The 11701-nt window shown below is 43.4% G+C and overlaps 1 protein-coding gene across 1 annotated transcript; it reads left to right on the top strand.

Annotated features, from left to right (window-relative positions):
• Positions 1-979: 979 nt before the first annotated feature.
• LOC147442416 (heavy metal-associated isoprenylated plant protein 23-like) lies at positions 980-2401 on the top strand. The gene is made up of 3 exons (XM_086528589.1): positions 980-1205; positions 1709-1784; positions 1882-2401. The coding sequence occupies exons 1-3, from the start codon at positions 1125-1127 to the stop codon at positions 2238-2240; spliced, it is 516 nt and encodes a 171-aa protein (XP_086384715.1). The 5' UTR covers positions 980-1124; the 3' UTR covers positions 2241-2401.
• The last annotated feature ends 9300 nt before the right edge of the window (positions 2402-11701 follow it).

Genomic DNA, 11701 nt, shown 5'->3' with positions numbered 1-11701 from the left:
GAGAGAGAGAGAGAGGTATTACACACATGGAGGTGTTCAATGGTAGAAGAATTGGAGTTGAAGGACTACCTCACACACAATTGTGCACACATGATTGGTCGTGTTGTCATGTGAGCAACACCTTTTACATGACGGCCATGATGCATTAGAAAATCGAGCAGATCCATTGTTAGGGACTCGCAGGATGTGTAGGACTGTTGTCTGCCATGGTGAACGTAGGCGTTCTTTATCAAGGTTTTTTTTTTTTGGGGGGGGGGGGGGGGGGGGGGGGGGGGGGGGGGGGGGGGGGGGGGGGGGGGGGGGGGGGGGGGACCTTAGGACTAAAGAACATGGAGTCTTCAATGAAGACCCCGTCATGGGATCTACAACGGGGAGCTAGACGCACAAGATGTGAGGTAGATCCGACCGCACGAGATGTGAAGTAGATCCGGCCACTCGATTTTAAAGAGGCGTGTTCGAGTTTACCTTTTTTGTCCTAATTTACTTCTCCTACAGGGGATTACTTTAAAGGTTTTTGTTTGGGCTTTGTGGACAAGGAAAGGCATGTGCCTGTGTGGTTAGCTCATTGTGCTACCACAACCCAAGTGGCGGATTCAAATCTAGGGAGGTTTGACCGGTACATTTCTGTTTGACGTCCATCATCCTCAAGATTCGTGCATGCGCCTGCAACTATGGAATCCATCACGAGACCTTCATTCATTACATGCCTTGTGCCCTATAGTCTATTTTGTGTGTGTGTGTGGCGGGTTGGGGGGGGGGGGGGGGGGGGGGGGGGGGGGGGGGGGGGGGGGGGGGGGGGGAATATGCATGCATGTCATAGCGTTTCAGTTGAATTGCCAGGTGGCAGGTCTAAAGAAACTTCGTGGCATACGTGCGCAAATGCAAAAGCCAGGTGTCAGTAAAATAGTGGAGGCAGGGAAGCCAAGATTTTATTGCTGATGCCTATATAAACATACAGGGCCACCGGTAATGCTCACGAGAGACACATCCACCGACCCAGACAACCCAATACTTCTCTGTACAGAATCTGTTGCTGTTTAGTGTATATACCTAATTCTAGAATCTGCAGTAGCATTTCTGTAGACAAATTGAGTAAGAGCAGGCAAGAATCAGAGCGAGGCAAGATGCGGGTTCCGACTCTTCAGCATTTGGCAGAAGTGATGAAGCTCAACTTTTCGAACAGTCCTGGAGAGAATGCAGTAGAGGTATGAATTCGCAGTCTTATTGAAGATGAAATTAGTAAAGCTTGTGTAAATTTTAAATAACAAGAAATTTGGGACAAATTCTCACATTAGTTCCCACATTCTGACTTACCTGAACATCATCAGCTTAGCTTCTGTGAGGGAGGCACCGTATACCTAGCTAGGTACGATTGGGGGCAGGGGACCACCGGCCAATCGTACCTAGCTAGGTATGCGGTGCCTCTAGAACAGAAGCTCTTGATCTTGTGCATTGTAAGAAAAAACACTGAAAAAGACTGTTTTCTATATGGGAAAATTTCTAACCACCGGGCCGGTGGTCCCTTCCCCCCCCCCCCCCCCCCCCCCCCCCCCCCCCCCCCCCCCCCCCCCCCCCAAAAAAAAATCATACCTAGCTAGGTATGCGGTGCCTCTTGAACAGAAGCTCTTGATGTTATGCATTGTATGAAAAGACTCTTGTTTCCCTACATGGGAAAATTTCTAAATCTTCTTGTGGTACCTGCGAGCAGGCTGTAGAGCTTCGGGTGCACATGGACTGTCCGGGGTGCGAGCGGACAGTGAGGAAGGCACTGTCGAGGCTGAGCGGTGTGAAATCTGCCCATACTGTACTGTGTAGTGGAGGTCTGCATTCTTACTGTTGAGTATATAGAGAGCTGACGTGGCGTAATGTGATTGGGTGCAGGGATACACAACGTGGAGATAGACAGGGAGCAACAGAAGGTGACAGTGATGGGGTTTGTGGACAAGGACAAGGTGCTGAATAGGGTGAGGCGGAAGGGGAAGCTGGCGGAGCTGTGGCCCACCGAGGCGGAGCTGTCGCCTGTTTTGGATCCAGGCCATCAGCCGGATAGCCTGCTGGAATTCGGCCTTGTAGATTATCCCTACTCCTATAACCGTCCCTTGCACTACTCCTACGTCAACGGGGGTGGCTTGCCCGCCCACGACTTGCCGTCCGTCTACACCTCGGCGGCCGTCCGTGCCCATGGCCCCTTCGTCGACGCCTTCAACGATGACAACCCCAACAATTGCTCCATCATGTAACGCTTCAACCTCAACCGCATTTACTATCCCACAATTTTGTCATTTCCTCCCTACTTAAACTTACCTTCGGACGAAATAGGTCTTGAGTTCAACACTTGTTGTATACATCTTTGAAGTCTCTTTGGATTTCTTTCTACATCAAAAGTTACCTTCTTCTCACATACCTCAAGGTGCACTATTTTCGCATAGCGAAGACAACTTGATGTGTACATAGTATATTATTTGAAACAGATTGTGTCGCTCGTATGCGAAAATAGAGCACTCGGATTCTATTTTCACCTAGTAGCGAAGTGTTTGAATTTTCACAATTGAGTGTACTTAACTCCTCTTTGGAGGAAAGAGGTCTTGAGTACTCAAGATTTGTTGTATACATCTTTGGAGCGTCTTCGGATTTCTTCGGATTTCTTTCAACATTAGAAGTTACCTCATTTTCACATACGTCAAGGTGAACAATTTTCATAGCAAAGATACAACTTGATGTGTATATAGTATATTATTTGAAACAAACTTTGTCGCTCATATGCAAAATTAGGGCACTCAGAACCTATTTTCGCCTAGTACTGACACAATTAGAGTTTGAATTTTCACAATTCAGTGTACTTGACTCCAATGAAATGCCAACTAGGTTGGTACCATTGTGGAATTTGAAACTGAGCTTAATTAGGTAGAACCTCACATGAATGTCAATTTGGTTATTTGAGACTAAAAGGAAAGGCATTGAAAAGATAGGTATCCCTCCATGTCCATCTCTCTTTCTTTTGAGTCTCTAGTGGAGCCTTCACTGGCGATTTGGTGATCATGGATGCAAAGCTTCCCGTTGCCTACATGCAGTAGAGGATAGTCTCCGGGTGAGGGAGGAGTGAGCCTACAAGTTTGTCCCCATTGCGTGCACATTAGCCAGATCCTAGAGTAGTACTGTGAGTTTGTCATCATCTTGCGCATAGCAACCGGGATTGCAGAGCAGAACGATGAGTTCATCTTGTGCATAGCAACCGGGATTGCAGAGCAGAACGATGACATCAGCGTGCAAGCAAATGTGCACACATCCTGTGCAAAGTCGTAGAGCATGGTGGCACGGGGAATGTGGTAGACAGGGAATGCACGTAGCATATGCATATATAGGGCGAGGACTCGACCTCCCAAGGTGTGTCCATGCGAGATTGTAGAGCAAGGGTAATGACTTGATCTCTTGAGGGAATGAATGCAAGCAATAGAAGGTCTTTCTTTTGTAGGGTGGGACTAAGGAGTGGAGGAATCTTTCCAACTAATTAATAAATTAGTATGATTAGGAGCCATTGCAAGTAAATTTTTAGAGTTAATTTAAATTTTCTTGAATTGAGTATTATTGAGTGCATCTAAACCTAATTCAGTGCAAATGAGTGCAATTAAGCACTTAATTGCACTTCATTAGTTGCACTCAATTGCACTTCATTTGTTCTCAAATTGAACTATTGCGTGCGACTAAATCTCATTCAGTGCAATTGAGTGTAACTAAGCACTTAAATGCAATGAATGAGTCAATTACACTCCACGTGACATCAATGAATTTGTTCAACTGCTGACATCGATAAAATTATGAACTTGTTCAGTTGCTGTCAATTTTGATCAACTTCAATTGACAGCAGTTGAAAACTCGATTGCATGTAAGTACCCTCTTTGAACTCATTTGGAACTTGTGAGAATTGAATTTCAATCAATTATGCTTAATGGCCCCAAAGTTGGCCCAAATACACTTTAAACCACATTGCATCATATTGCACTCCATTGCCTCGGTTTTGACTATAATTAGATACTCTTTTTTCTTGCTTTGAAAAATGTTCTCGCAACTCATTTGGCTTAATTTGACAATTTGAACTTTACTCAATTGGATCATCAGGAACCAAGGGGACTTGGTTCTACCCAATTGCATTGTACTACCATTCAATTGACTCTATATATGAGAACCAAGACGCTTCTTTGGACTAATTTGGGTTTAATTTTAATCACCTTGCAAAGTTATTTGGCTTTAATTGAAATCTATTGAATAATGCAACGATGCTAGTTTAAGCTATAGAGCATATCAAAAGTTTACACAAACTCCACAAAGGGGGAACTATCAGGTCTGCTATTGTGGTTTTAATGCTTTATTGCTTGAACTTGGCACACCAATATATAAAAATGTCTTTCAAGTATGTGGGAGTTTCTCTCATGATCGTATACTTTACTGCATTAAACAATTTTGCTTAAATTGCACTATAGAGAGGGTCCTCAATTGGGAAGATTGAAATGGTGGGGATGAGGGAGAACTGGAAACTATCGATGAGGTCCAAAAGCAACCTCACCCAAAGAGAACCAACCTCTGTAGCTGCCACACCAAAATTGCCTACATTGCCTCATGCACTTTTTCCCCTTCCGCCCCTTTCTTAAACACGATCTCTCTTTTGGCAGGAATCTTTGATGCCAAGGTCTCTTTCGTCCACTGCCATTGAACATATGAGAATATTTAAATAATTGACACTTGGCATACGGGAGAATTCAATATTTTTGAATTGCAAAAAGTTTAATGTATTTTTAATGGGCAAAAATTGCAAAATCCTGGCTAGATTCTAAGCTTGCCTTGAAGAAAATCGGTAAAATTTAGGAGGTTTGTGTTAATACCGAAAAATTCTTCAAATTTTGCCCTAAAAATAGAAAGAGTTATATTTTTGGCCTCATTTAGGAAAAATGCCTTCTGCAAATCATGCTTCTACTTATCTTGTAGGTGTAGGATCTAAAGAAAATGCAGAACTTAGGAATTACAACTTCTACTTACCCTGTAGGTGTGCTAGAAATTTGATGAAATATTGGGTCAATCACATCTATTGGCTCTCAATTACAGCTTTGAGGTTTTTTTTTGAGAAAAAAATCCTTCCACTAGTTAAGAAAATTGTCCATAAGGCTATAAGCCACCTCTACTAAAGAGGGCTACATCAAAAGCATGGGGAGACTCTCCCAGCGAGGAAACAAAGAATGTAAAATGAGGGCTAAATCACAAGATGGGAGGAGGAAAATGCCACATTGGTGGTCATCTTGGACCATGGTGAAAGGCCTTGGGCGCCAGAGTTACAGGAAATCCTCTCTATGCTATGCGGTCGGAGTTGCCTTGAAGTCTTTCAAACCTACTCTCTAGTGTGAGTCAACTCCAGCCCAAAGTCACGAACAATCTTTGCAGGTGGGACAGGTCGAGTCTCGAAGATGTGGAAACAACAGGCTGCCAGATGAACTAGAGTGTTAGCCTGCAGACGAGCTCCCGACACACCTCTCTCACTGTAGGTAAGCTCTGTAGCAAGCTAGAGAGTAAGTCGACCCCCTCGATCACTATCATCCTATTGGTGGAAGCCAACTCAAAATGGAGCATAGGACGGTGAGAGTGGACCAGGCTGCAGCACCCCAAGTGTATTATCGAGCTGGAGAGTAGGTCAACCCCCTGGATCATTATCATCTTGCTAGTGGAAGCCAACTCAAAATGGGGCGTAGAGCCCATGAGAGTGCACGAAGTTACAACACCCATGTATACTTGTTGAGCTATGGAAAGAGCTAGCATCAGCCGCAGAACCCCAAGCCAAAACTGTTGAACCATGGGGTAGTCCCACAGACAATGACGTTGACTCTTCAAAGGATGGCCACAAGATGCACACATTGCCAAGAAGCCATTATGTTCTAGCCAGCTCTTAGTTGCTTAAGCTCTATGTGCAACTAGCCATTGGAACATAGTAACTCTCCTTGAGTCTCCATAGCCACTATCAAAAACCTGACAAGAATTCAGCTGTGAGACCCTCCTTGTGCCAATGAAGTGTTGCAGCAAAACGAGCCTCTCTCTGTGCTGCCGGTATGTGATGCCTCAGGCGAATTGTGTACTCGAAAAAGTGGGTCCCAGAGTGACCGGCTAAAGAGAAGGGAACCCGCCATAACCACTCTCCAAGGTTCCAATATACTCATGCCAGAGGGCAGCTCTCCCAAGCCCAAAGCCCCTAGTGGCGTGTCTCAAGATCTGTTGGATCAGGATTCATGACACAGGTCCTCCCACCCATGCCCACAATTTGTATCCTTTGAAGCAACACTATCAGGTCCTCCCACACATGCCCACAATTTGTATCCTTTGAAAGCAACACTTTGTAACCTAGGGAGCCTCTGTTGAGACTCTATGAAGGCGACCCTCTCCCTAATTAAACCTCAAAGAACATGTGGGATACAAACTCCGAGCAAGATCAAACTGCAATGAAGACCTCCAGTTGTGTGAAGGCCCCCATCCATCTGGGAGCTGCCGCTTCTAGAGGGCTGAGCCACTCAACTTGTAAAGCCTCTGTACTACCTTGACACATTCTCTATACCCCCTCATGCCTCGTACTTGGATGCTATGAAAAACTTCATACAAACCTGAAAATTGAAGCCAGTCGTCGAGAGTACAGGGCGGACCCTCTGCATGGGACCCCGGTCCCCAAGAAACATGAGGTCTACTACAAACCAGGTGGCCTCTCTGAGTGCTAACCATGGAATTCCAAACAAGAGATTTCCTAAGCGCTTCTCCGTGCAAGTGGGTTGATGTTGCTTCAGGTTACTCCTCAGCTGCTCCTAAGACCTTAGTAGGCTCACACAGCAAATCGATCCTCCAGCCTCCTACTCGGACCAACTTTGCGCATCTTTGTAAAAATCCACCTGATGGACGGGCTCCAAGGGCTTCCCGCATGATGAGGGACTGGAGCTCTAAGCCGGTGAAGCAACAACTCCTTCCACGGCTCCTTCCCTATCTTACCACAAACTTCCCAAGGAGGGATCTAGTCTACTATGTTGGGTCAATGATCCCAGACCCCTCTAAGAACATGGTAACGTGATGACCTGCCATGCCACTTTGGCCCAAGCAAACTGGATGTTGCGTCCTAACCATAGAAAGCTCCTAATGAGCCTCTCTAGTTGGCTGATACAGGATCTTGAGAAGATCCAGCAAGATGTGATGTACCACATTAGTAGTCGACAGCACCTGGTTGGCCACTACAACTCTGCTTGCCAAAAAGAGCCGTGTCGACCTCCAGTGAAGCAGTTTTCTCCATATGGACAGGAGGAGAAGAGTAGTCTGCTGCTCGGGGGGACAAGTCCAAGCCAAGCTGACAACCTAGATAGCATATTGGAGTTCGTGGAGGATCCACTTGAAGCCCTCACCACCTGGCAACCAATCAAGCGTAGGAGCACTACCAACCCAGAAAGCCGATGTCTTTCTCCAGTTGAACAGTGCTCTTGATGCACAACATAACACCTCAAGAGCCTGCTCACACCTGTGTAGATTGGCCTCATGGCCCTCCAAGTACATGGTTGGGTCGTCAGCAAACTTAGCATCAAGTAGCTCATCTCCCCTAATTGGTAGCTCTAAACCACGGAAGCCAACCTGCTCTGAAGTCAAAAAAATTGCTCATCACCGTAGCATAGAAAAGAAAGAGGAAGGGGGCTAGAGGGAAACCCTGTCAAGCCGAATGCATGAGCATGAAGCATTCCCCTCTTCCCCCTACCAAGAGCACCTGACTGTGCACACAGCTGAAGCGAGCTGACACCCCTCTGATCCAAGCATCTGAGAACCTCATCCTGCATAAAGTGCCCTCCAAAAAATCCCAATCAACTTTGTCGTAAGCCTTCTCAAAATTGAGAAGAAGTATCACAAAATCCTCTCCGCGGAGACACGCAAGGGCAGACGCCTCCCAATAGCTTTGAGGTTGAATTTGCTTCTAAAGGATTTCTAGAATAGTGCTTTGCCATTGGCTGTTGAGCATGTTTGCAAATTTCTTACAGTTATGGTCCTTGTGGGAGGCCATACATGGCTTACTTTTCCTTTAGGAGAAACATAGCGGAGGTTGAGATAGGAGTTGATAATTTTTGGCAGATGTAGGGGTTTTCTACGGTAAATAATTATGTGTTTGTTAAAGCTTTCTAAATAACTAAATTGTTTTCGTTCTAGCTGATTAAAACTTTCAGGGTCGTCATGGTGCGGAATTGCATTGAGATTTTACTTTTATCGGACATGTTGAAGGGCTATGTTGCATCTTTGGATATAGCTCTTTTCAGTTATAGCAGTGAGTGATGACAAAGGGCTATGTTGCATTTTGGATACAGCTCTTCTCAGTTCTGGTAGCGACGAGAAGAAAAGGAAGAAGGCACAGTTTTGAATTTTCAGTCTCACACAGCCTGTCAAAGTGGGAGATTTGGTCAGCATCTTAGAGAGGTAGCATGTTACTAATTTTTATTAAGACTTGAGACATGATGTAGATGAAGCCCCTATGTAACCATGATGCAAATGTATTCTTATCTGTAGGTTTTCTTGGTCATAGTGGAGACATGATATCGTTGGCAAATGAGCTCCCACGATTGGTATATGTCTCCCTTGAGAAGCTCCAGGCTGGTGCAATGAATGCTTTGGTATACGATTTTTAACTTATTTAGGACTAATTCTGCTTCTTGTATTCATGTGTTACTCATTAAGTGTCTGTGTGAGTAGGTTCCTTTCTATTTGATCTTGAATTCTATAGCTTCTTTGGTGCTCTTATATGGAGTTTTGATGTGGAAAGAAATGTTTGAAAAAAGTGTAGATTTTATGAAGCCTTTTTGTTGATGTTGCAAGAAGCATAGTTGGTCTAGTGCTTGGAAGCTAGTTAAGTGTAAACATTGAGTTCAAGATATTGGTAACAAGCGACTACTCTAAAGACTGGCGTTTGAGAATTGATGATATGTTGACATGTTGGTGTCGCATGATATTGACTTAATATTTCCATTTCACATTGTTGCTTGCATTGTTTTCATGCTCTTTGCATCAATTTCTCTCCATCATGAATGTACATTTTCATGATGGGTTCCTCACAATCTAGTCTTTCACAAATTTTGGCTATAGAAGCTTCTTTCCTATCACAATGGTGAAGTTGTTGTAGGTATCCGCAAGCCAACATTCATCTACTTTAGTGTAAACATTAGTGTGGATTCAATATACCTTGATTCAAAGGAGGATCAAACAGTTCTGGTTGAATGTAATTCTTATCTCATCTCTCAAATCTATTTGACATTGCAGTTGCCATCGTACATATGTAGTGGTGCCAAATATGTTTGGGCACCACTACATATTTGACATTTCAGCTGCCATTGTACATATTATGTGTCAAATATGTTTCGGCATGTAAACAAACTTTTCTACTAAAACTTCCATTGCAAAAAACTTTTTCTTTGCTATATAGGATAAAATTTCTTATATTGACATTCTGAAGAAAGTCTACTCAAAGTGTAAGAGAATAAATCTATGTAGACTTTTAGTTTTCTAGATAATGATGTAGGAAAAGGTTCCCTTTTTACTAGTTTGAACTTGTCCTACATACGTTCATTTGTACGTAGTAAGATCTATTTTTTTTCCTATGTAGGAATAAGATAAAAGTTCCTTGTGGATGTGAGGTAGGCTTGGCACTTCCTTGACCTTACTACTACAGGGTCAAAACTGGTCCTCCTTGATTAGCCTTGCATGAAAATTTGTTTTCTCAAGATACGATAAAGTAATATTGGATATTTTTTTCAACAAATCATATATCAAAATGAATATAAAAGACATATTATTTATATGAAAATTAGATCATAATCGTTATGTTACAATCAAATCCCCCCTTTTTGTTTGAAACACTACTGCAGCACACATCAAGATAGAGCACTCACCTTATTTGTAGTGGTTTCACTTGAACAAGTAAGCACTTCAAAAATCTTTCCTTTGATGAATTACAAACAAAAGTAGAACATTAGTTAAACTTTCCATACCATGAAAGTAATAAATTATAAAAGTTGTAGATAGTGCTTGTGTACAACAGTATCGTATAAAAATATAGTGCAGAGTGGGCACTCCTATCGGGGGATATGTGTTCGAAACATGAGTCAGGTAGCCGTCGGGCCTCTGGCTATGAGAGGTGTGAAAGAGAAAGAATAGCAGAAATTGAAAGCTCCGGCAATCACCATAATCTTCAATTAATCAATTCAATCTTTGAGTACAATGTAATCGATAGCCAAGGCAAACTTTTAGCAACACCAACACTTGGATTAATTGGTAAATAGGTGTTCAAGCTCTCTTTATAGATTAATCGGGCCGTTAAATACACCAAGGCTTATAAAATGATTAATTAATCTTCAAACTGATGACGGTGATGGAAACTTTTTCCTGTCACTTTACCTGCTTCAACTACCTTCAACAGCTCTCAAGGTCTATGCAATTTCTTCTTTTGGATACCTTCAGTTGCCGTCCAAAACTCTATAAAACCTGATCTCAGATTGTCTGCAATTTCCCTTAAACGGTTCTGCCAAGCTCGTTGATAGCTTAAGCTTTTATAACTCTTGTTGTTCGTCTCTGCTCGCTTCTTTCTTAACCTCGCTTCTCCATTTCCTTGTCTTTTCAGTCACGGGTCGCTTGCCTTATGCTCGACGAGAGAGAGAATTCATGCTTGCTTAGATCCGAGAACGAGAGAGAAATAGCTCTCCTTGCTTGTGTTTGAGAGCAAGATAGAAATAGCTCTTCCTTGCCAACTCCTTGCTCCCCTCTTCTCTAGCTTATGTCGGAGAGCAAGAAAGAAAGTGGCTTCTTCTTATACACGAGCAAGAGAAAGAGAGTGTCTCTTTCCTTCTCTCTTCTCCCGACTCATTCAAGCCCATCTCGTTCGAGCTCTCCCTTCCCTTCGTGGAATTCCTTGCTCACAATCTCATCCGACTCATTGCTTATGCAAGCGAGAGTGAGAGAGAGAGCGAGCAAGTCCCTCCTTGCTGAGCTCCAGTCGAGAGAGGTATACCTCTCCTTGTTGTGGCTTGAGAGAGAGAGCAAGCCCTTCCTTGCCGTGGCTTTCCTCTCCTTGTTCGAATCCTCCTTGCTTGTTAGCTCCTTTTTGTCTTGTCCTTGCTATATCCGAGAACAAGAGAGAGAACGTGGATTTTTCCTTCCTTCTTCAAGCACGAGAGTGAGAGAATCCCCTTGAGCTTTGAGAGCTTGAGAAGAAGAGCCCTGCTTGTCTTCTTCTTCCCCTCCTCTCCCTTGCTTCGAATACATTAACCGTACAAATGGCTTGTTAGCAAGCCTTGAACACTGATCATTCATCATGTAAGCTTCAATTATGCTTGATGTGAATCTTTCTGATATATTTCTTAGCATGGGAGCGAAGCTGCACGACATCCACCCCTCTGAACTTGCATAGCCTCCAGTCTTTGCCAACTGTACTGCAATTTGCATTTGATTTAGGTACCTTAAGCTCTTTACCATCATCAGACTTACGTAACTACGAAACATATGGAAAATAATAAATGGCTTATTGCCTATCATTAATTTTCTAACTTAATCATTAGGTAGCTCCCATCAAAATCTTTGAACCGTATCTGTTGTATCTTCGAAGCATTCAATTATAGAAAACATGTTTAGTGAACCCCGCCAGACTCAAGTGCTCCAGTTAATG

The sequence above is a fragment of the Adiantum capillus-veneris genome, chromosome 14, assembly GCF_014529385.1.
Source record: "Adiantum capillus-veneris isolate H3 chromosome 14, ASM1452938v2, whole genome shotgun sequence".
NCBI classification, from domain to species: domain Eukaryota; kingdom Viridiplantae; phylum Streptophyta; class Polypodiopsida; order Polypodiales; family Pteridaceae; genus Adiantum; species Adiantum capillus-veneris.
This window is presented reverse-complemented; position numbering and strand designations above follow the sequence as displayed.

What these genes read in the sequence shown, in the direction of transcription:
- LOC147442416 (XM_086528589.1), top strand. Translation starts at nt 1,125, where the DNA reads ATGCGGGTTCCGACTCTTCAGCATTTGGCAGAAGTGATGAAGCTCAAC. An exon ending in CTGGAGAGAATGCAGTAGAG is followed by an intron (nt 1,206 to 1,708) that starts GTATGAATTCGC and finishes ACCTGCGAGCAG; the next exon opens with GCTGTAGAGCTTCGGGTGCA. An exon ending in GGCACTGTCGAGGCTGAGCG is followed by an intron (nt 1,785 to 1,881) that starts GTGTGAAATCTG and finishes GATTGGGTGCAG; the next exon opens with GGATACACAACGTGGAGATA.